Raw genomic sequence first — 26,261 nt, 5'->3', positions numbered from 1 at the left:
AAGGTTATTTTATCTGTTCAAACTATTCAGATGATCCCTGGCAGAGGTTTGGCCCAAAACAAACAGCACACTTCACAGGTGGGCATGGGCACAGGGGCACAGGACTATTCTCAGTAGGCAATTTGGACGTCGCTGCCTTGTTTCAAAGATTAACTGGAGTGGGTTATACCATATCAAGAGAACTCAACACCATCTTTAATTGGCTGCTACAGGGGCAGTCTACATTTTTAGGCTTGCTTCTGAAGGGCCTGTTTGTTAAAGTTGCTATCCAGTTAACTGAAATATCTTAAGTGTTGCCCATGACCATGAACATGTCCTGGTCCGTGGTAGGCAGCTTTGCTGTTCTTAAAAACAAGTTGCCAGCCTAAGCTATTGATTCTATTTATTTATTTATTTAGTTATTTATTACTTTGTGGGTATAAGCTGCACGGTAGTTCTGATTTTCCATCCCTTTATACTCTGACTTCGCTGCAAGATGATCAACCAACATCTCTAGTTTGGAAGTGGCTGGATGGTAGCATTCAAGGAGTTGTGATTGATGGCTCAGTGTCCCGGCGGAGATCAGTGATGAGTGGTGTCCCTCAGGGGTCAGTGCAGGAACCAGAGCTATTTAGCATCTTTGTTGGTGGCATGGACAATGGGACTAAGTGCACCCTCAGCAAGTTTGCCGATGACACCAAGCTGTGTGTTGCGGTTGACACGCTGGAGGGAAGGGATGCCATCCAGAGAGACCTGGACAGGCTGGAGAGGTGGGCCTGTGAGAACCTCACAAGGTTCAACAAGGCCAAGTGCAAGGTCCTGCATCTGGGTGGGGGCAATCCCAGCAATAAAGAGGTTGGGAATCATGCTCACTTTCTGCTGTGAAGAGCATTGACCATTTTAAGCGCACCAGAGGACCCCTCGGGTGGATGCCTTAACTTTTGGAGATAACGTCAGATACCTGAGATGATGAATGTATGCACCATGATTTTATGGCCAGGCCCTCCTGAATGGATATCCAGTGCTGGTTGTGGTCTGGTACTACTGAACAACTCTACCTGGCTCAGTTATTGTTAGCTCAAATTACAGAAACTACAGAATCACTTTATTATACTGAAGTTCAGCATACGTAACACTGAAAATGTCTCAAGAAAGAGAAGTAGTGAAAATTACTGCCATGACAGACATTCAAAGTCATCCATGAGATTTCTCAAAAATTCAGAGTTTGAAAAAAAAAAAAAGAACATTAAAATAGTGAAGAATATTTTACATTTTATTTTTTATTTTTTTTTTCCTCAGAAAAGTTTGGTGCCCTGGGCGAGGATGGCGTGGAGGGTGCCACCATGGGGCATTCACCTCCTGCCACCAGCACCAACGGCGGCAGCTGCACAGGGGACAAGGGGAAGCCGCCGTGCAGGACACACACACACACACACACACACACCCTGCTTGACCACAAGTCCTGTCGTGACTGCCAAAAAATCCCATATCACCGCAGTTAAACTCGTCAGCAACTCCTGTCAGCGCCAACCTCCCCGCCACGGCAGCTGAGGCAGCTACCATAGAGCTCCCTCAGCGCCTAGAGCGGCCGCAGGCGCCCGTCGCCGAGGCCGCCATGTTGAGTGCGGGCACAGCCGGACGGGGCGGGACGGAAGCGGGCGGGGCGGGCGGTGCGCGGGAAGCCGGAGCGCGCGCGGGGCCCGAGCGGGAGCAGGTGGGGGGCCGCGAATTGGCGGCGGGGACGGGACCGCCGGGGGGGTGGGGAGCGACGACAACCCTGTCCCCTGTCCCTCTGAGGGCTGGGGGCTCTTTCCCCGGCCTCCGTTTCCCCCCCCCCCGCCCCGTCCCTGAGTGGCCGTGTCTGTCCCGCAGGCTTGCCGGCGGCGGGGATGGAGTTCAGCAGCAGAGCTCGGCAGCGGCACACGAGGCTGGCCGGGGACAGGCGGGACCCGTACCCCCACAGCCTGCAGTTCTACCAGGAGCCTCCCACCGAGAACATTTCCCTCGCCGAGTTTGAGAGCTTCGCCGTCGACCGCCTGAGGCGTGAGTAGGGTCCCCGGGCAAAGTCTGTCAGCCCCGGGGGTGCCGGCCCAAACCTGCCTCGCTCGGGGTTTTCTGGGTGTAAGCGTCACGGTGGGGTTTTGGGTTCTTTCTGGCATAATTTTGTGCTCTTGACAAGCGTGACGTACCCTGTCTGCCTGTTACTGACAGAAATTAGCAGCCCACTCACGCTAAAGCGTACCCCTGTTAACGGTGAAAGTGCTGCTGTAGATATTTCGAAGAACTAGAGCTGATGTCACAGTGAATGTTCAGTATGTACCAGTCAGGATTTTACGGTTTTGGACTGTAGAATTGTGTTTTATGAGAATGTTTCAGTTTCTGGATATCCTTGCTGGATGCTTGGATGTACAGCGGATGCACTCGCTGGATGTACAGTGGTTGAAACTGTGAGCCAGGGTTCCCCTGAACTCCCCCAAACAGTTGAAGCCAAGTTTTTTTTCAGTACCGTGAAAACTGGTGAGGCTGATCCATCAGTCAGGTGTCTCCCCTTCTGTACTGACTGCATGGATCTCGGAGTTGGGTGAGCTGCTCAGGTCTTGTGGGCTACAGATAAGGTGGGCCACACTCTGTCCGCCGTATTTTGTACCCTTTTGCTCGCCTTACATCAAAAAGCAATTTATGTGGCCTTACCCATTCTATTCATATCTCAAGTCATGATACAGTAAGATGTTGTAAGGTGTTGTCTCTTAATATTAACTCATTTTTTTTCTTTCCCCCCCAGTGCTTAAAGTAGTTGAAAACCTTGGTTTGAGCTGTGTAAGAACTAGCGAGTCATACAAAACAAAGCTGGAGAATGAGTTCCGCAGACTTAAGTTTCCCTACAAAGTAAGTATAAATGAAAAAGAGGAATCTTTTTTGCACTGTTTTCTGTGCACCATTCAGAAATTCTGAATAAAGATACAGGTGATGAAATACTATTCCTAAAACTTAAATTGTGGTATTCTGTCAGAGTTCGGGTTTGTCTTCAAGGGTACAGGATTTTTTCTTTTGTCAATCCCCTTTAATAGTCTTGTGTTTGTTGTCTTAAATGGGAGTATAAATATGATGTTAAACAGCCGTGATAAATTAATTGTGGATGTTTAATTTGGAAGACATGAGTTCTCTGAAATAATACATTTTTTGTAGGCTTTGGCTGAGGATGATTATGATGCAAGACGAAAGGACCATATCTCTCATTTCATACTACGCCTCGCTTATTGCCAGTCGTAAGTACTTTTTGGATTACTCTGTAGTCTTATTCATAACTTCAGATGTAGATGTTACGTTACATCACTTTATCATAGGTTTTATAGATATTACGGAGCTGAGTGGCTACTAAACAGAGGTAGGTTCAAGTAGAGGCCTTTCCATCTAGAAGCATGATTTCAACTGTGATAAAAATTCACATTCAGGATTAAGACTAATGTCCAGTTTTTGAAGTAATTTTTATTTTTTAGTTTTGTAATATATAAACTTCTGGGTTTTACACGCTGAGCATTGATTTGAGTCTATTCTTTTTGGCATCTCTTTTGAGAATAAAGTACAGCAGTTTATCAGTCATTGTTTCAATTATGGACAATTCAATTTAACTGCTGTATATACTTAAGCTGTTTCTTAGTGACCAGATACCTATGTAAATAGGCTTTATAATATTGTCAAAAGAGAGCCTTATTTCTGGGAAACTAAAAATACTGCTTGAGTTTGAGGTTTTTTCCACTGACTGTTCTCTGCTTCTAAAAGAAAGATGATTTTTTTGGATGCTTGCATACCATTTTTTCATGTGTAATCTGAGGCGTGTAGTTGCTCCTGTCAAGTGCTTTTGTTTTGTCTCAGCTTCAGTCTTTGGATGATAGTGGTTGTCAGTGCTTTATGTCTATTAGCAGCTTTGTTATGCATCAGTATGAACTCCTAACTCCTTGCCATTGCTGTCCTGTTTTCTAATTAAAACCAGCCAATACAAAGTATGTTTGGCTTGAATTGCTAATTCAATTGCACTCTTATGCAGTATCATTTGTTTAAATTTGGTGAGAGTGGTAGAATGTGTGCTGTGTTACTGTGATAGCTGAGGTGACTGAGTTGCTGTTATGGATGCATACAGGCTCTGGGGGAACAACAGGCCAGGGAGGTGAGGAGGGACTGTGCTCTAGGCAAAGAGATGGAGCTGAAATGGATGGAGATCTTCCTTGGAATAGGTTTTGGGACAGGTGAGAGTTTGGTGCAGTGTGGTGGAGAACAGACCAGAGCAGACCGAGCACATTGTGTGTAGTTGGCTACGGACTGCCTGAGCACAATGGGATGTAGCAGAGGCCTCAGAAGCCTCCAGATGGAGGAAACCTCACTATGGCCCTTGGTGAGGCCCTTCTCTGGCATAGTTTATAATCCTGATAGAAGGAAATGACACAAACAACACAATTACAAGTGAAATTCCTTCTACTGCTCTCTATTATACATGCATGGAGTTATGAATAACTAGTTGTTCATTTCTAGTGCTTATGTTCTTTTTGTTTTTCCCTTCATCTCTTAAAAATTGCTCTGGAATCTCCTGGAATTAATGACAGATTCAGATATTTGGACTGTTTTCTTTTTCTCTGTGACTTACCTTTTTAAAAGAGGGACCTCATCTGTTGTATGATAGCTCATCTGATTGGGTGTTTCCTTGGGAAATGGGAGACCTCGTTCAAACCAGGTGTTTTGAGGAAGTATCCTAAGAGCTAGGCTATAGGCAGGTCAGAGGTGAGCAGCTTTTTGAGGGTGAAATGCGGTGCAGAAATGAACACATGTTTTGCTGGGCTGCAGAATCAGCAGGACAGAGCTTGGCTTGGTAGTCAAGGGGAAAAACCCCTTGGGGAAGGGCAAGTCTTGGCCAGGGTCCAAGGCACTCTTTAAACTATTTGCAAATGTTTATTCTTGTGTTTGTATACAAGTAGCTTTGATACAGTGCTACAGTAAAGAAGCTGGCTAAACAGTTTCTGCTTTAAATAGTTTTTTTATTTTTAAAGGTAGACTTAGTGCTTACTCAGAGAATGGAAAATTGTATCATAAGCACAGAGGTGACACTGCATCCTGTATATTCTGTCTTGGAAAGCAGGTATTGCAGGAAGGAAATACTTCTGTGCTCTAAACCTGTCATGTTCTCCAAAAGATAAATTTGGGAAGCAAGCAGAATACCTTACTCTGTAGGATTTTACTGTACGAGGTCAGAAAAAATGAGCTTGGCGCAAATCATTAGATTAGGTGGTGAAAGCTACTAATATAGCAACCTGTGTCTGAAAAGTGTGCTTAAATAGGCATAACTGCAAACTAGCTTGATTCAGTTCCCTGTGGCCTGGCAGAGAGTGTGTTGTCAGGCGTGTGTTTTCTTGCTGCAGCCCCTTTCTCAGTGTCTAGTGGTCCAACAGTGCCACCCAGGGGTACAAGTTTTCATCAGCTTTTCCTGGTAGGTGTGCATGTTCCTCCAGCTAGGGGTTACCCCAAAAGTAATATTTAAAAGTAGGCTGTGTAACGCATCATTAGATTAACTGTGAAGTTAATAGTGATACTAAAAATATTGTGCCATGTTGAAAAAGAAAAGCTATACTTTAAGGAGAATATTATCTGTGGGTGGCTATCCTTATCTAGAACAACTAGAAATGATGAAACTAAAATAGGTAAGAAAGGTTAATAAAAGAGGCTAACAATTTCAATACCTGCAGAGCATTTTTTAGTATTGAAATTGACTACCTCCATTCTTCGAAACGTGCACAGTCATGCTCCATTAGGTATTGTCTCTTCAAAAGTCTTTTCTGCTAAGTGCCCCTTCCTGAAGGTTTCTTGCCTTCTCTTACAAGCTCCTCAGTTTGTGGGTCCCATGACAAAGTCAGCCCTCCATTTAATGTTGTGTTCACGAGGCTTGCTTTGTGTTGAAAGAGAGGATGCATAATCAGAAAACATATTTTTTGGTCATTTCTCTGCAGTGAGGATCTCAGGCGTTGGTTTCTTCAACAAGAAATGGATCTCTTTCGATACCGCTTCAATGAACTGACTGAAGGTTTAAGGCAGAAATTCCTGGAGCATGTTAACTTACATTTTGAAGCTGTAAGTATGTTACTTTCTGGATTTGTGTTATGTAGTGTGTGCCTGATGGTTTTAAAAATTTTCCTGAAGGTAGTTTCTGTACTTCTGTTTAAAAAATAAATGTGAACTTGAGGCTTTAAAAACACACACACACAGAATTCCTTCTGAACTTGGAGTCTTGCAACGGAAATGAGGATTAAGTGATGTAATTTTGTGCTGCAACTGAAGAAGCTCCATCTGCTTTATCAACCAACATTTAACTGCAAACTGTGTAATTATGAAAATAAGTTAAACATTTTTTACAACAGTTTAAGGGAGGTATCTTTGAATCAAGATTCTAGATGGGTTACTGTGTTCTTCAGATAAGGTTGTTTCAGCTGTCAGTCAGCAACTAACACTCAGGTTGGAATCACCTTGCTTTCTTTTGCACATTAGTGATGAATTGTGTGAAATATGCTTCCCTCATATTAAAGGTTTCAGTGGTAATATGATGGCTGTGTTTTATTCTAAAGTATGTACTGTGTAATCCATTCTCATCCGTTTACTTAAATTGGGAAATAGTCTTGGTCAGCATGTGTCTTTCATTAATAAACTTTATTCTAGAACCTTTGCAGTCTACTAACGTTAAGATGTCGGCTTCTTGCTTTAGTAACCAAAGCAAATTACGCTGATCTGGAGACTTTGTCAACCTTGCCATTTCATGAATACTGAACTCTGGAAAACTAAAAAAGAAATGCTTTCAAGGAATACTTAAGATAGAGGGCATCATTAGAATATTGTAATGAAATTATGAAAATCCTGTATGGATTGCTCAAGAATGCACTTACTGCATAATTGTCCGTGTAGGTGGAAAAAATAGGTTTCTGTTGTGCAAGTGTATTTCTAACACATGGTTGCACATTTGTGCATGCTAAAATCAGTTTGATTCTGCTTGCTTCTACTAGTTACTGCAAGTTACTGGAATGCAGATGTGTAACCAAAACTATTGTTTACCTTTTTTAAGCTATTAGATACAGTTGTTGAAGAATTTCTGTACAGTTTTAAAACAAATGGTATTAATGTACAATTAAATAAGTTTATATAAACTTTATACCCAGGCATAAATGTGAATTATAGAGTATGAACATACAGGTATTTTAAATACTTTAGCAAGTGAGGAAACTTGGAAATCGAACTTCTATATAGTTATTCCTCTTGGTATTAGGTACTTGGCAACCTGGTATCTTGTTATGGGATGAAATAATCTTTTGCTGTCTTTTGTTCTTTTTATTCCTATTCTGAACTGGAAAATGGATATTGCATTTTCTGGATTAATGACTTCAATAAAATTCTGCATGGCAGCCACAAACTATTTGATTACAAAGCCCCAGGTTTGCCTGTAGTTCTCAGAATAGAATTTATAAAAAAAAGATGTATCATCATTGCTACACTGAAAAAAAATCTCTTAAAATACTACTTAATCAAAAAAAAAAAAAAGAAAAACCAAAACCAAAACCAACAACATCCTTGAATATTCTAAGATGTGGCTGACTTTGTGTGTAATTGTGTTGCTGAATTGAAAGATCTGGCACCAGTACGTATTGATGATAAAAGATGACTTGTGTAATATTGAGAATGAATTTGTCTAGCTAAAGAGTGGCTCTGGGTCTTTCTGAGGCATTATGACTGTCATGACATTATAAATGTCATTCTTTGGTTCAACAGACATTTCAGCAAATGCTGTGTTTGTGGAGCTGTATTTCTGCTGCATATTCCCCAGTCTCATATTGTCCTGTCACAGTTTCAGCACTCAGGTTTGTGAGAATAAATTAATGTTTACAGGCTGCTGGAAATAGCTAGGAGTATGGCTTGATTCTATGCTATTGAATGTGCCTTCAGTTTATGGAAATGATTAAGAAGGTTTTCCTTTCTTACGCCTAGTGAGGCAACAAAGCATCATTTCATTGAAAATCCTCTTCTGTCATGAGTGAAAGATTTCTATACGAATCTGAAAGAGGTCTAACCTCAGTGGTGGTATGTAGGAGACATTAAAAATAAAGCCACTGTAAAAAATGTATTCTCTTTGAGTTGTACTTGTAAAAGGCTTTAAAAGGGAATTAAAGATGAACTGTCCTGTTCATCATTTTCTGTTGGAAGTTACAATGTTTTCATGCTTTACTGTGCACAGAGCAAGATAAAGCTTTGTATTCCCCCTGTTGGAAATAGGGGTCCTCTCTAGTGAAAGGAAATTCTGAAATTAATACTCAGCTTCTGTCTTGGTAAACAGATGGAAATTCTCCTGTTGGATTTTAATTGCTTAAGATACCCTATGAAAGCTAGTTAAACTTTTACAAAGAGAAGACAGCACCTTGCAGCTTCTAGGTAATGGCTCCGCATTTCAGAATTCTAATCTTGGATAAGCCAGAGCTCCTGGAGTTCAGACCTTGATTTAGTCTGGCATTGCAGTGTCTCAATGCAGTAGTTAAACTCATTGCGGTAGTTAAACTCCTAAGAACCACTGTAAGAAATAGTTCTTTGGTCACGGTTGTTTTCAGTTACAGCACAAAGTGAAGCTAAATATAAAGAACTCATTAAGTGTCACTTCTCTACTTTTCATGTTTGTTTACGGGCATGAGAAAGCAAGATGTGTATTCTTAAAAACTCCTGCAGAGGTTTTGCAGACTGCTTCCTGAGGTTTTGTGAATTTTGGATTGGGAATTACTGCTTTACAGAATCAAGAAGTCTTCAGTCTCAGTCAGGAATAACATTTAAGCAGCAGTTAAGATCTTCTTTGAAGACATTAGTGCCAGAGATATTCTCCATCTTTTTTTTTTTAAATTAAGATGTTAAGAGCTAGAGGAAAAAATATCAGACGTTTTGAATTTTTTATGACAGCTGTGAAGAGTTTGAAATGATAGGACTGATTTCACAATTAAAGAGAATTTTAATCAAAGAGCAAGAACTTTCTGAAAATAAAAATGGAAATGAAATGTAATGAAAACAAATGTCTTCACTTTGATAAGTTTTTTTGTGCATTTTGATTGACACTTATATTGCTAATGGAGCAAAATAAATGGGAAAACGTTTATTTCAGTAAGTAAATATTTGCTCTGTGGAGTTTTACCTGAGTATAAAAAAGCCCATTAGTTATAAATGGGAGGCAATAAGCTGTTCAAAGTATTCAGATGAAATATGACATTGGCATAATGAATTTGTATTTGAACATGCACAGGATTATGATCATTCAAAATTTATACCGTATTTGTGTAAAACAAAACATTAACAGTGTGTTACAGAAATTTGGAGTTTAAGTATATTCTTGAGGTGTTTTTACAAAGCTGTCACTGGATTGAGTTAGTGCATTCATCTTCAGTAATTCTGTGAGAAACCTCTGAAACCTCTGGGCTTTCTCAAAAACTCTAAGCTTGCTTTGAGTGTATCTTTGAGACACTCTTTGTGAATTACTAAAAGGTAGATTACATTTTAATCACTTGCTGGAAATAGCTTTGACCAATGTTTTCTGGCAGGTAAGTGTACAACATGCCTGGACTTGCTGCTCAGGCAACTGGAACTGAGCTTTCAGTGCTCAACACTTTAAGCACCTATCATTTTGGAGCACTATGTATAATCCTACCTACTGATGCCAGCATGGGAGAGAGGTAGTGCCTGTGGTTTTTAATAAAATGTCAAGAAAGGAGAAGGGTAAAAGGAAAGCAAGAGTAAAAGTGGGTGAGCAGGAGACCTCAATTTTACCTTTTTTTTTTTTTTTTTTTTTGTTAGTGGTGAGCTGTTAACTGGAGTTGAACCATCATGTGAAATGACAGCCTCGTTTGGTTCCTTAACCTTTCCATGTTATTAATTGCTTACACTTTTATTTTAAACTCTGCAAATGTTTGTAGGCTTTTGCTGTGATTGAGATCCTCCTGGAGCCTTTGACAACTGACATTCTCCCGGTTAGTTGTAAATGGTAGAGGGGGAAAGTGTTACATAGATGGCAGTGGTGGTTTACTTTTCTTTAAGCAAGAGTTTGTTAGGTTAGGTAAAAAGAGATTGTTAGGACTGTGGTGGCAAGGGCTGAGGTTGTGCTCAAGAACAGAGACCAATGAGGAGTATTTGAAACTTTACTACAGTTAAAATTTTTGTTTGAAAAACTCAAACTTAATGGTCTCAGCTTCTGAGAGACTGTATTCTATGTCTCTGACAAAAACTGGCTTCAGGTTTTAGTTCTTGGCATTAGTTTGGGATAGTAATGAAATTACTTTCTTGTTCCATTCTGATTAAAGCTTTCATAGAAGCATAGAATCACTTAAGTTGGGAAAGCCCTCTAAGATCAATGCCCAACCTTTAACCTAGCACTGCCGAGTCCCCCACTAAACCATGTCACTAAGCTCTACATCTACATGTTTTTTGAATATCTCCAGGGATGATGACTAAATTGCTTCCCTGAGCAGCCTGTTCCAATACTTTGCAACCCTTTCAGTGAAGAAATTTTTCCTAATATCCAACCAAAACCTCCCCTGGTGCAACTTGAGGCCATTTCCCCTTGCTTGGTGCTGTTTGGTGTACTATAAAAAGTTTTTTTGGCTCTTAATCAGAATATAAAACGGCTTCTTTGGCAGAAAAAAGAAAGATTGATCTAATCAAGTCCTGTTTTGACTGCAAATAATAGAAAAATAATAGCAGCTAGTGTACTTTGTAGTATCTGGGAGCAGCTGTCTTAATTGGTTCATTTCCATTATTTATTGTCTAATATAATACCGACAGTTTTTAGAAAATAAATGACTTCAGTTTTGTGCTGTTCAGACATAAGCTTTCATAGCTATATCTCTTTGCATTTTTTATTGCTTTTTAAAAATTAAAAATGATTAAATTTTGAAGAAGATTTCTATCTGAAAATCATTAGCATGCCTTTCATGAATAGCTTCACCCTCAAAATTGTTGTCTTGACGACTATCAACTGGAACGATTCAGAATTTAGCCTGTGTTTTCTCAGGAAGCAAGTTTTAGTTGAACCATGGTGTCAAAAGCAATGTTTACAACATATCCTTCTTTCCAGTGAAGAGAAAGACAGGGAAGAAATCCAGTTTTTGAACTTCTGAAAGAATTTAGAACTTTTGGGGGCAAATACAAACGATTTTATACACACATACTCACTCTGTGATATGTTGTTTGGTAGAAGTTTTGTTCACTTGTTTTCCAGAGAGTGGAGAACACATGAATACACACTCAGCCTTTGAGTATGTTGAGATGTGGGAGTTTATTGCTTGTGTTTTTGTCTACTGCATTTCTTGACACTTTAGTAGGGGACATTCAATGAGAGAAGAGGATTCTGCAATGTAGTTTTCTTCCCCCGTCCTCCCCCAGTGTACAAGAAATACCTGCTAACCAGTTCCATGTTTCTAAAGCTTGCTTGTTTTTAGCCTGTACTCTTTAATGCTATTTTTCCCTGACGAGTTGGATAGTTGCCACAATAGCAGAAGAATCGTGGAATGATTCTGGAGGTATTTCAGTGTGTTTTGAGTCTATTCTATAGACTCATAATATACATATATCTTATATTTCATAATTAAAGGAAAGAGAAAACGTTTTGAAGGGATAGTGCTGTTAGCACTATTTAGATAAATACAGGAGCTTTTTACCTATAGCAGGTAATTTCAGCTCTCAAGGCACATTAGTCTGTGTGCAAAGTCAGTCACATAGGGAGCACGGGAAACCCTTAAGGAGCACTCAGGAAATCTAAAGGCTGACATTTAAGGTGACAGAGCCCATCAAAGAGAATACACAAACACAGGTGTGCAGTTAAGATTTATATTAATTTAGGAGATTAAAGCATTAGAATCTTACTAGAAATGAATAATTGCAGCTATGATGCCTGACAGTTTCAGGCAGTAAAAGCTATTAATGTATTTTAAAGATACTTAAAGGGAAATGTAGTGAATATTTTAAATATTATAGCCATGGAAGGAAGTATTTTAATCTCAAACTTTTTCAGTATTTGAAATAATTATATAAATTTTGCAGGTAAATGATGCTTGGTTGTTAACTGTGATTTATTTATTGCGACATCTGATGTTTTCATTTATTTAATTTAGGGGTACCCGATTATGTTTTTGCCCGATTATGGTATATGACCACTTTGGAGTCAGTTAATAATGTTATGCCCAGGCCCTGCTTTATCATGTAACTTTATCACTGAGGTTTGCTGTCTCTGTGTTTTCACATGCCCTGCTCTCTTTGTGCCCCTCATTCTTCTCCCTGCACCTGCATCAACTTTTTCATATTCTTTTTGTAGATGGTTTTCTGTACCTGTATCAGAAGCCCTTGAGAAATGACAGCTCTTGGACTTTTTTTATTGTAATACTGCTTTTGGACCTTCATAGTCTGAGCTAAATCCTACTTTACTGATTTGAACTTCTGATTGGCTTTTTGATGTTATAAGAATATTTATGGCAACTGTTGTCGTATCACGTTGTTACTGAAGAGCTTCCAGTGTGTCTGTAAGTGTAAGGAAAGCCACAAGGTACCTGGATCAGTGGTGTTCAAAGAAATTGCTGGATTAAGTTGATGAGTTTGTAATTGTTTATGTATTTGCTCTTACGTGACCCAGCACTAGGGATTAATTAACCACATTGTTGACAACCTGAAGTCATAAAAGTGGTGTAAATTCATTCTTTCCTTCACTCTCTGCTGCTGATCTTTTTCTTTCCCTTCAAAGCTGTGTCTGTGCACATCATATTGCATGGTAACTCTTAGATCTTAGGCTTGGTGTTTGCATGCTTCTGAAATAAAAATAGACCTCTAATATATTCAGCTTCTTTCAGCCATTTAAAGGTGTTTTGTAAGTGATGAGAATACTCTAAAAGAATATTCTTTACTCTTTTCATATATGCCAACTTGTCATTTATAGCATTAAAAGAGAAATTGGGTCAAAATTTATCTAGCCATACTGGTATTTTAGGTTTGCTCATTAGTCAGAAGTAGAGTCCCCTGGATCGGTAACTGCCGTGTCAGTTACTGGGAATTAGTATTCGAGTAATATTGCCTTAGAAGGAAATGTCACCAGCAGAAGTCTAAATTGTCTTTCTCTTCATTTCTTGTCCGTTTAATTTATATGTTAATTCCTATAATCATTAACACTTCTTTCCTTCCATGCATTTTTTTTTGTCCTCAGCTGTTGCTCAGTCCTTCTGTTTGCTAAAATGACGAGCAGAACCTTCCTATTTGTAGCCCTCTTCATAGAGGGCTGTCACTGTAGGGACTGTCAATTAACTGCCTAATTCAGCTCTAGACAACTGCCATGTTCTAGGGATTTTAACTTCTAATTCCTGGGATGGCTCTGCCATACTCATTTTACCATTCTCTTCTGTTTCTCCGTATTGTAAAGTAACCCTCTGTAACTGAGCCAGCTCAGTTTTTTGCATTCATCCTTCCTGTGTACAAATTTCTGTAGCAGCAATGCCTAATTTTGCTCTTGAACTTCGGGAGATTCTGCTGCTCCTGCATGGGCTCCACGGGCTGCAGCGTGGAGATCTGCTCCATGTGGGACCCATGGGCTGCAGGGGGACAGCCTGCTCCACCAGGGGCCTCTCCACAGGCCGCAGGGGAACTGCTGCTGCGTGCCTGGAGCACCTCCTGCCCTCCTTCTGCTCTGACCATGGGGGCTGCAGGGCTGCTTCACTCTCATTTCTCCCTGCTCTCTCCCTGCTACGGTTGCACGGCAGTTTTTTTTTCCCCATTTCTTAAATCTGCCAGAGGTCCACCCAGTGTCGCTCCCTGGCTTGGCTCTGGCCAGCAGCAGGTCCCTTTTGGAGCCATCTGGAGCTGGCTCTGATCTGACATGGGGCAGCTGCTGGGCTTTGCTCACAGAGGCTACCCCTTCAGCCCCCTGCTACCAAAACCTTGCCCTGTAAACATACACCTTCGTAGTCATTTTATTGGTTTAGTTTTCCCATATTTTTTTCGTTAATGTCAGACCTAAGTGTAACTTGCAGTAATCTAAGTCTTTTTCTACTTGTATCTACTAAGAAAGTTTCTTTTTGTATTTGCCTTCTACATATAATAAGACTCGAATTATTTCTCATTCTTTCTTCTTTTAGGCTCTTTTTGTGCTGGATTTTCATTTTTGTGCTTGTTCTTTTCCCATTTTTTTAATGGGGGGAACATATTTTCTTTTTTAAGTGTAGCATCAGCTGATCACAGTATTCCAGCTGAACCATTACTATACTAAGATGATCCAGAGAAAAAATTCATGTATCATCTTTTTTTTAAAAAAAATCCTCAGTATTATGAGTATTTTATCTCCAAGTTGGAGATGGGGAGTTTTCATTCAACTCCTTTTTTCAGAGCACCCAGTTGATCAGCTGTTCCTGTTTGCACAGAGCTGGCTTAGAGACAGAGCCCTGCAACTTCTGCAATGAAATACAGCCTTCATTTTTAGAGGAGATTCTCTCTTCTGATCCTGTCCTCTAGAGCCCTCACAGTATCCCTGGTCTCATGGCAATTAAATGTGTACCCTGTTCCTGTTGTAGTGACCAGGTTGGCAACTAAAATATTAAATAGCAACTACTGGGATGGATGCTTGCAGAATTTGGCTTAATCCACCTTTCTGTTTTAGAGTTCAATTTTTCCATGCATGGTTTTTCCAGCTGGTTTTGTGCCCAGATTATAGGAGATTCATTTGATCTGCTTTATTTGCTTGTGAAAAGTGTCAGATGGGAGTGACTTTAAGAGCTTTTGACACAATACAATGTTTGCATTTTTCCCACCCCGGAGGTTCTGCTGCACTGTCGCAAAGGCAGTGAGACTGGCTCAGCACAGCTTGGTTTTGACACATCCATGTGGGCCGTTAATTGTCACCTGTGGATTTTTTTTTTCCCTCAGTGCTATCAGATACTTTGATTTATTGATGTAACTTTCCAAGAATTGAACTTGATATACTGGAACGCAGAATAAAATGTAAAGTTTTATCTTAGATTGTATTTCACTGAAATTCTGGTGATTGCCTTGATTATTCTGATCTCCTGTGACCCTTCTTTCATCTTGTCTTCAGACTGTTAGCTCCTTGATACAGACGCAGTTCCTTGTTGCCGCTTCCACAAGAAATGAGAATTAAGAATTATAATCGTGTCCTTATCTGCTGTATAAGGATGATGTGTAATTGAATTCAGATTCCCTGTAATGTTTCTGTTTTGTATTATTTGTTCTGCACAGTGCAGAAAGATAAACTTCAAAGCGTGCTTTCTTCTCAGATACATTTTTCTCTGTTGCTGTTACTTCTCCATAGAGCATAGATCCTGTTTAAATCATCTGAGAACTCCTTTACCTCTGAAAAGCCACTTGAAATCTAAAAAAGTATTATGTCTTTTTTTATAACTTCTAGGATAGATGCTTTAATTTTACCACAACTGGCAGTTTCCCAGAAATAACTATTTTTTTTAATTGCTGTTATGAAATACATTGCTTTAACAAAATGCTTTGTATCATAGCAATGGGGAAGGAACAGCAGGTAGGAACAGTCAGCTGGGGGAGCCCATGCTCTGTAGTGTAGCTGCTAGCATTTGAGAGGAAAGAATATGAACTGTGAAATAAAAGGAAGGAGCAAAATGCGTTAGTGGAGCTAATTTTTTTTTTTTGCCATTGTGCTTCTTTGATGTTGAAGTTAAAGTGCTTTTTTTTTAGCAGCTTTAATCGGTGGAAATTAAACTTCTTTAATTTCCATTTTTATGATCACAGCATTCCTGTGAGAGACTTTCTGATTATTATTGTTATGCTTTCTTCAAAAAGCATTTATCTCAGTAGTGGGGCAGATGGATAAATATTTATAGTGTAGCTTCTTGGAAAAATGTTTAATGGCTGCCTTTTTAGAAGGTACAGAAGATCCTGAAGTCAGATTTGGATTAATGAGAATGGGACTAGTTTGTGTCCTCATATACGGATACAGGTGAAAGAAAATACTCAATATTGTGTCTGTGCACTGAAAGGTCATGGCTGTAATTATTCATTTTGGTGCCAGGTGTATAAACCATAATGTTCTTCTCTTTGGGTTTATAGCTTTGCATTTCAGAGGCTTCAAATAACATTTCTTCCATCCCCAAACAGAATGGGGAGGAATGCTTAAAAGTCGAAACTGTCTAAAGCCCAAATTTATGGTATGGAAACATGTCAAGCTAACACAGTAACTGTGTTCAAGTAGGCTGCAGTTTGTGCTTGTGAAGGAAATGGTTCAGAATTTTATCTTCGTTTCCTGCTACTTGTGTCTTGCTTTTTTCCATTTGTGTGTGAAAACCAACAATGCTTGTCGAACAGGTGATAGCAAAGGTCAGAACAAATGCATGGCTGAGTGGGGAACAGTGCCTTATTGTTATAAGCTAAAAGTGTATGTGTTCTGCCATGCTTAAAGTCATAATGGAAAAAAAAAATGTATGTGGAAAAGCTTAAGGATAGTTGAAGTGCTGGAGTTTTCTAAGGCAGTGAAACATACACTATGAGCACTTCAAAAAATGTAACGGGTTACTTTTCATCCTCAAGTACCTCTTTTCAAAGGAAGTAATTTCTCTGTTTAATCATTCGAGGTTCAGAAGATGGATTCGACTTAATGCAAGCGAAAACAAACGGCTCCTTTGTCACAGACAAAAGTTGGTTCTTGGCCCTGATAGAGAGAAAAATGTGCTGATCTCTAGGCCTATGGCTACCTCTTGTAGTCGACTGTAGTCATGTTTCCGGGGAAGAAAATCCCCAGGAGACCTCCCTCTCTCCTTTCTCAGCACTGTTAGCAGCGGGGGAATCGAGCCAGTTCAACCAGCAGGTGGTACTCCTTGGCTGCTCTCCTGCAGTCCCGGGTTTGGAAGTCTGACTGGCAGCTCTGTTCGCAAAGTAATAGCGAAGCAGTGGTTTTTCCAAAGTAGTCTTACTGGCTGGCTGCATGCCTAAATCTCAGCTCATCTTAAAATAGTTGGGTTGACTGCAAAGCAACTTGAGTTTTTTAGTGAGTTAACATTATAAGGGTTGGGGAGATGGGGTAAACATTGATTAAAAATTGTCATGTTTAGACCTAAAGCTAATTGTAGTATTCTCTTATAGGCGTTTTTAATAAAGCTTAATTCGCAGGTGAATATAAGAACACCTTGTAAATCTAAGAGGCAGAATTTTTGAATGGAAGGAGGGCAGAACATGCACTTGCCACTGTTTTTGTGGTGACAGGGTGGATGAGGAGAGGTCTTTATTTACCCTTCTTTAAGGATCCCTTGAACTATAAGTGTGGCTTAGTTTCTCCACGACTAAACAAGCATTTTGCTGCAGTAATTCTAGTTGCGTGTATTTGTTTGCGCATATGGTGCTGGTGATGTACTATAAAATTGTGGAATTAAATAAGGAATAAATGTGATTGAAGAATATGTAGATGCTGGGGATGTCCCTTTTCACCTTCGTAAAGATACGAACCACAGTTTACGTAAATTATGCAAAATGCTAATTAAAAGTTTTAATTTGGTAATCATCTAAGTTTGATTAGAAACAGATGCTGACTATCTGCTAAAATCTAAATGGACCCTTATAAGTTAGCTTTTATTGCTTAAAATTGACTCCTGAAACTAATTAAAGTCAAGCTAAAACATAAACTGTACAGCTAAGTTACTTATGCCCCTTTTAGTGGACTGTGATCCTTATTAAATAGCTTTGTGCAGTTCATCATTTCAGTTACAGTAGACTCTAAAGGTCTTGCTTAAAGTTGAGTTCTTCTGTACTTGATATATTGCACACTTTTTGCTCTGAAATACGGTCTTTTCCTGCTTTGAAAAAATTAAGTGCTTGGAAATAAAAATTGCAAAAAGGGCTGCTATTAAAATGAGATAATGAATAAAAGCATTCTTCCACTTAATATAGCTGAAAACAACGAGGCAGCGTTCAGAGTACAGTTTGAATCCAGAGCTGCCTCGTGTTCTGCTGCAAGCCTGGCTTCCTGAAGTGACGTGAAATGGCAGCTGTGCCAGGCAGAATAGGCGTCTTCTACACGATGTCCTTCAGCTTATGGCAGGAGAGGTGGAAGGGGAATGGGCACCAATTGTGTGCTAATGTGCTCTAGCACTCTGTGGTTGACCAGGTGACACTAGACTGCCATTATATAATGGCTTGGAAATGAAAAAAATAGCAAATCCTAACCTGATCCTTGTAGATCCTCAGTTCCTAGCAACTGGCAGTTTTGGATTTTATTGGATGGAACTTACTGTAGACAAGGAGGAGGATCTCGTAAAGTGTCCTTTCTTCCCATAAATATTTTGGTCATTCTGTTTGGCCATAAAGGAAGAGAAAATTGAGAAATCAATAGTGGGTGGTCTACCCCCCCCAAATGGTATCCATATGTTACTGAAGAAGAAAGTAAAGGTTTTGGAGTGTCAAGCTGTCAAGTTTTTTTTTTTTTTTTTTTTTTTTTGTAGTGGTTGAGGTTAAGAATGATTCCAAAATGAATGTATTCTTCACGTAGCAGTGAATGCAGTAAATTTGGAAATGTTTTTGTTCTTTGATACAGCCGCATGAAAGCTGATAGGATAATTTGGGCAGTATGTAATCAAGCTGCAAGTATGACTTACTCGCTGGTGTTTTGGATAAAAGCTTCACAAAAGCCTCTGCAAACACGGAAATACTCTTCCCTGCTAATCCAGTGATTGAATCTAGATAAACATTTGTTAACAAGTTTCTGTAAAATTAGTCTGACGTTAGCTTTCTGATTTGTAAAAGGAGGAAAACCTGTTGCCATATTTCTCATAAGTCTTAAACTAGACATAAGTTTTAAACGTAAGTTTTTAACTAAAAGAGGGGAGACTTAGATTAGAGGTTAGAAGGAAATTCTTCACCCAGAGGGAGGTGAGGCACTGGAACAGGTTGCCCAGAGAAGCTGTGGATGCCCCATCCCTGGAGGTGTTCAAGGCCAGGCTGGATGGGGCTCTTGAGCAACCTGAGCTAGTGGGTGGCATCCCTACCCATGGCATGGGGTTGGAACTAGGTGATCTTTGAGGTCCCTTCCAACCCAGGCCATTCTGTGATTCTATAAGGGTCTTCCCTTAGCTCTTCAGCCATGTGCAACCTGAAGTAATTGTTTTATTTAGCTTTCATTTTCAGGGAGGCAGTCAAATGTTTCTCAGGAATGTGGGAAGCTGGACCTGTGTCACTGGGTTTCTCTGATTATGGTAACCATGAATAATGATGGATTGAACAATGAGAAGGATCTGTAGAAGAATCTTTATAGCTGAGAAGGATCTGTAAAATGTCTTTCCATGCCCAATTTGGCTTTAAAATAAATAAAACTGCATGCATGTATAAGAGTATGTAATAATTCCAAGTGCAGCCCTTTATGTTTATACAGATGCCGGCAACTGCATTGGAGCTAAAATAGTAAGTTTGAGTACCATAGGAAATAGAAATTTCTTCTCACTTCACCAGTGTCTGGCCAAAATGGACTTTATCTCTTAAGAAACCTTGTGAGATTGGTCAACAGATTTGGGAGCCTCTGGAATGTTTTATTTCAGGCTTTTCATGCTCTTCATTGGTAGGACATCTGGGCATGATTTCCTTTCGTAGTCAAGTTATTACTAACTAACTAGTTGAATACACTTTAAACTTAAATTTAACAGTATCGAAGCTAATTTCGTTGTATTCTAGTTGTAGCTTACTTTGTGCAGTGCTGTGTGCCAATGGTAAAGATTGACTGAAAGATTGTTTGGTCTTTTTGGTACTTAAAATCACAGTATAATAATATTGAGAGACTGACACCATCCCTTTTTGAGAAAGGTATTTAAGTACTACCTGCTCAGTAACTAAAAGCAAGCTTTAAAATTTGCCCTCTCTACAGACACCAGTGACATGTGCCTGTAAATACCTGGGGCTGAGTCCTAGAAAAGGAAGAGGAGTTTTTGTTCTCTCCTGGGAGATGTAGTAACAGCAGAGTTAGGAAGCATCATGTACAGTAGTATAATGGGTGAATGCATCTTTATCCCTTCATTAAAACAGTAGGGGTAGCAAATTTATTTGAAGGTTTTTTTTTTTTTTTTGATAACGTCACTGCTAATGTTTGTCTAACCAAGTTCTACATCTTAAATAATTCATCTTTTGATCTGAGTTTCTATGTCTGTGTTTCCAAGATAATTCTGTGATCAAAATCAAAGAATAAGCTGCATATAGTAAGCAGGAAAACTGGAAGCAATGCAACTTGTCCATCATCATCTTTTCTTTCCTTCCTCCCTTCTCATGCCGCTGCCTGTTTTTTGTTTTACATCTTGATTTTTCTCATTTTTCTAAGTCTCAAAGACTTGCGATGAATTGCTGGACCGTTTCAAGCTGCGGTATGTGACCTGCTGTCACTGAAAAGGGAAAAGCCTTCACCTAGCGTTATTGTTCTTGCTTTTGCCTTGGGCAGACTCAGTAATAAGCAGTTTCGGTTTAAGAAACTGGCAATGAGCTAGGCAGGCAAAGCTTGTGAGTTGTTTTCTGTGGGTGCACAGGTTGCATCAGGTCCGTGCAGAGGGCGAGCTGGGTGCCAGAGGCAGGGCGATGAGAGGGCAGAGCTGTGCGGCTGTGGGGAGAAGAAGCCCTTTGTGCTTTGTTCTTGGGTAGGTTTGGGTGCTTTGTGTAACTTAAAATTCAGAATTGCTCAGTAAAGTCTGCCCAGTTCTGCTTGCTAATGCCTTTTTTTTTTTTCCTTTATGTGCCACCCTCAGAAGACTTCTGTTGATCTTCTTTTATCTCTGGAACATCACAGTATTTTGTCTCTGAGCATCTTTGAGTGCTGTCGAAAGTTAAGCAGTCTGTTGTTTATCTTTCTGATCTTGATTAGAATCCTAAAAGCTGTATTTAAGTGTCTTAATTTTTTAATGATTACTGGAATGTACTAATGCAGGTGGCATTTTAGATACAGAATTACTGAATGTACAAAGCGTAGTGTTGCTTTAAAAGAAAGAAAAGCTTTTCCAGCCGGCATGAACCAAGAAGAAATGGGATACATGTCTCATGATGCTCCATGTATGGATGTGTATGTATTAGCTACATATTAGACTATAAAGTGGTAGTTATTTTCATGGCATTACAACTTCAATCAATTTTAAATTATTTTATGTTAAAAAAAACTGAAGTCCTTAATGCTTGTTTTTAATGTGAGGTTGTTTTTAATGCTCCACTCTTTAGGGAAACAAGTTCTATATGCTTTAACTGCCATTAATGTGTTCTGGAGTTTTCACCCAGGTTTAGTTAAGGGCTAAGGATATCCCTGTTTCCTTTTCCGCTCTCCATTAGCTGACAAAAGGAGAGCAATGGGAATTTGGTCAAAAAGGCAAGTAGAGTGTTTGTAGGGCTGCTGTAGAATACTGAAATAGTTTTCCTGACCTACAAGAAGCTTGAGGCTGTGAGAAGTGAGTTATTTAACAGCTTCATACGTGTGATTTACTAATAAAATATTTGTTTTATAATAATACTTATTAGTGTTGAAAAAATGTATTTTTATATAGTTGTATTTATTGACAGCCCTGTACACAAGCTTATCCAAGACTTTAGTCGTGGCCTGTTAACCTGTTTTCTTCTGGAGTTTTCACCAGGGTCACTTTTACCCAAGTGTTGTTATTTTTTTTTGATGGTGAGATGCAAGAAAATGTGCAATCACTGGGACTTTACATCTGCACAAACTTTAGATAGTTGATTATTAATAAAGAAGGATTGGGACAACTCATGAAGTTTGGAGTCAGTATAATTATTTTTAGGATTATATTAAAAAATAAAATTTAAGGTAATATGGAGTAAGATGGTTCTGTGGGGTTAAAATCAACTAATTGATTGTTTCAGAAAGCAAAAGCAAGAAGTCCTTGCCTTTCCCTGTTTTCAGTCTTCCCCCAACTTGCAATACTGTCTATAAAAACAGTCACTGGGCTGTGTTTTAAGGGCTGAAAGTGACTGTTTAAAGAAACAAACAAAACGAAAACCACCACCAACAAAGAAACCCCAACCAGCCAAATAAAACTTTATTGGCTTGGCTGCCCCTCCGCTCCCGTGAGACTAGATGTGATGTGAAGAGGTCATCTGTTCTGCTTTTTTTACTATGGGGTTAGAATGACATGGTAGACTGCATTCTCAAGCAATTTCTGTCTTCAAGTGTAGCATATATTTAGAAATCACAGAACTGTTGGGTTTGAAAAATGGAAATCACTATTCTGGAACTTTGGTCTATAATGGGTAAAAGCTTGCAGGCTGATATGGTGACTTAGACTGACACAAGATAGTTAGATTTACACAAGAAATACGTGGTTTAAAAGTAGTAGAAATGTTTTGGTGACTAAGTGACATTTGTGTATATTTTCAGGGTGTTGTGATTTAAAAGCCGGAATTGTTCTTCTCAAAGACTAACAAAAATCAGGTCGTTAATGAGAGTATTTTCATAGGCTGTGTTTTCCTTTATCGTTTCTTGAAACTTGATCAATTGTTTTGGTACAGCTACTTTTAAGAAAAGTGATTTACTTACAGGCTCTTTTTTCCTGAGTGGTAGACTTTGATATGCAGAAATATAATGCTACTGTGTATTTCCTCTGTCTTCCAAGTGACATTCTTCTGTCTTGCTGACTGCATTATGGATGGATGGAATAATAGAATCATTCAAATATTCTAATTATAAGTGTGGCTTTTCTCCTGTATTTGGTGTTATTCAAAACCCATGTTATTAAGTAGTTGAAGAGCATAATATGTATGTATTTCTATATGTTTGTATTTGCATATTTGTATTCAATAAATTGCTATGTTAGGAAATGTAGTATTTTTTCATGTTTTTTTTTCAAGTTAGAAATTTTGTCTAACTACTTTAAGAAGTTAAATTAGAGTATTGCTGCTTAATTCTCTAAAACTGTGAAAGCATTAACACATGGTGAACAATAAATGTCCATTGTTCTCATTCTTGAAGAAAAAAATCCATACGTATAAGATGATCTTTTAAAAATGGTTTTAAAAATGAACTGATATTAATATTTTAAAAAATCTAACAAAATTGCTTGTAAAACAGCAACTTTGTCTTTCCAGTTGCCATTCAGCTACCATACTTTGTTTTAGTGAATGCAGTAAATCTAGATATAAGCAGGGATCGTCACAGAGACTGATTTTGAAGAGGCCGATTTTTAAAAAGCATGTTTTTTTATACTTACTATAGTATTATTATAGTATTATATTTTGAAGTCTGTGTTACTGCTTTAGAAGAAATGTATTTCGCACAATTGACCGCTAACATTTTTCTGGTCTATGCCTAATTATTAGAGATCACTTGTTGAATATGTAGTTGTTCTTTTGTCAACTAAAAAGATGATATATTTACAGATCAAATAATCTTTTAGCTCATTTAAACATTTTTTTGAAGTATTTCAGTGGTTTTAAAAGAAGCTTTTTATTTTAGATTAGTGAAGACCTGAAAAATGAATTGGCAAATGAACTGTCTACATCAACCCCTGGCTTCACTATGACTAAAGTAAAAGAACAAATGTTCTATAAGGTAAGTAGAAATTAATAAGCACCACAGATTTACGTTCATTGTTGCTCTTTAAAACTTGGAGCTACTAATTTTAAGGTTATACAGTAATATTATGAACAGTAAATCAAAACATCTAAATTAACTGAGACTAATGAGAGTTCCTTTTCACGTCAGTATGAGGGTAGAGGGAGAATGAAGGAAGCTTCAGACTACCATTAACATCTTCTGTTATCCACTGTCTTTCTCCACAAAAAAAGTCTTCCGTTTTAACGTGTCCCAGACAAATCACTTGACTTAACTGTTTGGCAGACTGTCAGGATGGAGACATTCTCAAATAGCCGTTACTGAAACTAGGTTTAATCTGGTATTAGTGTGAAATACTTTATGGGAGCGAGCAAGAAGAGAAGAAGGAAGTGATGGGAAGTTACATGATTATAGAATCGTTTAGGTTGGAAAAGACCTCTAAGGTTGTCAAGTCTAACCATTATCTTGGCACCGCCAAGTCTACCACTAAACCATGTCGCTAAGCACCACATTTACACGTCTATAACTAGCCTGTACTGACACTGGGGATTTCCCAGATGCAGGAACTTACATTTGGCTTTGCTGAACTTCATCTCAGACCGGTAGTTGTAGATAAAAATTTTAAGGTAGCTTATATTGCCTAGTTGTATGACTTTCTGTAAGCAAATAATATTTTTCCACTGAAAATCAACATTTGCTTTCAAAATCTCTCTTTTGCCTAGAGCTTTGTTAAAAGACACAGGATGATTTAAAGCTGTACTGGTCCATCTTGAATCCTAGTGTTGTAATAATTGTTACTGCACTATTTTTGCTATTCTACAGTTTTTTTTTTTTTTTTTTTCACTTTCTCAGGTTGGACTTTCAGATGCTGTTGATCTTTTTAGAGCCAGAAGAGTGTTTATTAAGGATGGCTTTGCGTTTGTGCCTCTTAAGGACATCGATGCTATTGTTTTGAATAACTACAGACAAAAGTTATCTAAAGCACTGGCGGTAAGTCTGACTTTACAAATGGTGTTGCATTGTTTAATGACACTCTTGAACAGTAGCCATTTGGATTTAAAACATATCAATTTGTTTTTACCAAACTATCAAAAGTGCTTACAGATCTAAACAAAAAAAGCCCTTCATTAATAAACTGAGAGAATAAGCTGAGAGTTTCTTAATTTTAAATGGAATTTATCATACCTACAATGTTAATTGTATAGAATTTTCAAATTGAGGATTTTAAAATTATTTCCTACGTAAGAGTAATGTGACTCTTCACTCAAAAGATAATCCCAATAGCAACCGTTTTTCTCTTTGTATCAGTGTTTTCCATGAGATTTTGCAACATTTTTTTGTTGAAACAAAAAATAGGAGTTTTTTTGTCCCTTCAGGTATTTATCATCTCTTCCTGAGATCCCCCATTAGCCTTTGATTTTCCAGGCTATTTTAGATGGAATTCATTTAATCCAGACTAAATCATTAGAGCCAATAGCTGTTTTACAGTAAAGAACTACTTCTTTCTTATCCCCCATAATCATAGTTTAGAAATATTAACATTCTCTTGGGTCTGGAAAATTATCTTCTATAGACCTGGTACATTTTAAGTTATTGCATTGTTTCAGTCTTGCATTAATATTTTGTTTTACTATGTAAGTTTTTATTTTATTATTACCGTTCCCCATATTTTCAGAGTAAATAGAAGAAATAATAGATCAGCGATGCCTGTCCTACTCTAAAACTGATTAAAGTTATGGGCTTCTGATTGCTAATTGAGTCTGTGAAAGCACATTGAAGAAGTTATTCCAGCAAATTTTAACCTTCGCAGTGCACTGGTGAGGGATGTTAGTGATATTATTAAATTAAGTCTTTTGGAAACGAAGGCCACATATCCAACGTGTTCTACAGGTGTCAATCTAACGATATTCTGTCATATCAGACAGGAGTGTTTGATATACAACTGGAGTATTTCATTTGGTAGCTGGATAATTAGTGTAGTTTTCAGTGGAACAAAACCGTAACAGATCAATTACACCCACATAAAATTCCAAGTATTACTGTTTCAGATTTTGGAGCTACACTATTTTCACATAAGCATACATTTCTGTCTAACTTGTAATTGGAAGTTGTTTTCTGCAATATCACATGCTTTGTGCAACACCATGGTTTAAAAAAACCACAAACATTTCAGTGAAAATGTAAGAATATACCGTTAAAGAAAAGATTGTGCATAAAGGGTCTTTTTATATAAAGATGGTAGTAGTTGCTGTTCTACAACAAAGGAGATAAGAGGATAATATTTAGTAAAGCATCTTGCTTGCTCAGCATTACCCGAAGTGAAGAGATGCATTTCTATTAAAGTTATTACAGTCACACACTTCTGGTAGCATTTGTGAAAAGTAGTTGCTGAAGTATTATTTGGTCTGGGCTTAAGTTCTTTGTATATAGCTGGTGTTTAGTATTGCTTAGCAATGCTTTTGTAGCACGTGGGAATTGTATGTCTGCTGCTGCAAAGAAACTCAAGAAACATGCTGAATTCAGACTCTGTGACAGTATGGAGTTCTTTGTGACTTTGTACGAAGTTGTGCATATAGGCTAGACTTAGCTAAGAAGTGGTAGTCCTTAGCAGGCAGATTAAATGACAAATCAGCTTATGAATGGATTTGATAATAGTACTACAGTAAGCATAATTATGTATGCTTTTGGGAGTCTGTTTTAG

General features: G+C 38.5%; 1 protein-coding gene across 3 annotated transcripts in view; it reads left to right on the top strand.

The window, feature by feature from the left end:
• The first annotated feature begins 1,618 nt into the window (after positions 1–1,618).
• Positions 1,619–26,261, top strand: part of PRIM2 (DNA primase subunit 2) — a 112,213-nt gene continuing 87,570 nt past the window's right edge. For 2 of the 3 annotated variants that reach the window (XM_035322521.1, XM_035322522.1), the window contains exons 1-7: positions 1,619–1,693; positions 1,852–2,022; positions 2,762–2,865; positions 3,166–3,245; positions 5,973–6,093; positions 23,462–23,557; positions 24,413–24,550. In XM_035322521.1, coding sequence (XP_035178412.1) covers positions 1,869–2,022; positions 2,762–2,865; positions 3,166–3,245; positions 5,973–6,093; positions 23,462–23,557; positions 24,413–24,550 — 693 coding nt within the window. In that variant the 5' untranslated portion in view covers positions 1,619–1,693; positions 1,852–1,868. The remainder of the gene's footprint in view (positions 1,694–1,851; positions 2,023–2,761; positions 2,866–3,165; positions 3,246–5,972; positions 6,094–23,461; positions 23,558–24,412; positions 24,551–26,261) is intronic. The other variant, XM_035322520.1, reaches the window with a different exon arrangement.

This window comes from Oxyura jamaicensis, chromosome 3 (genome assembly GCF_011077185.1).
Source record: "Oxyura jamaicensis isolate SHBP4307 breed ruddy duck chromosome 3, BPBGC_Ojam_1.0, whole genome shotgun sequence".
NCBI lineage: Eukaryota > Metazoa > Chordata > Aves > Anseriformes > Anatidae > Oxyura > Oxyura jamaicensis.
The sequence above is the reverse complement of the archived record's forward strand: the minus strand, read 5'-3'. Positions and strand labels throughout refer to the sequence as shown.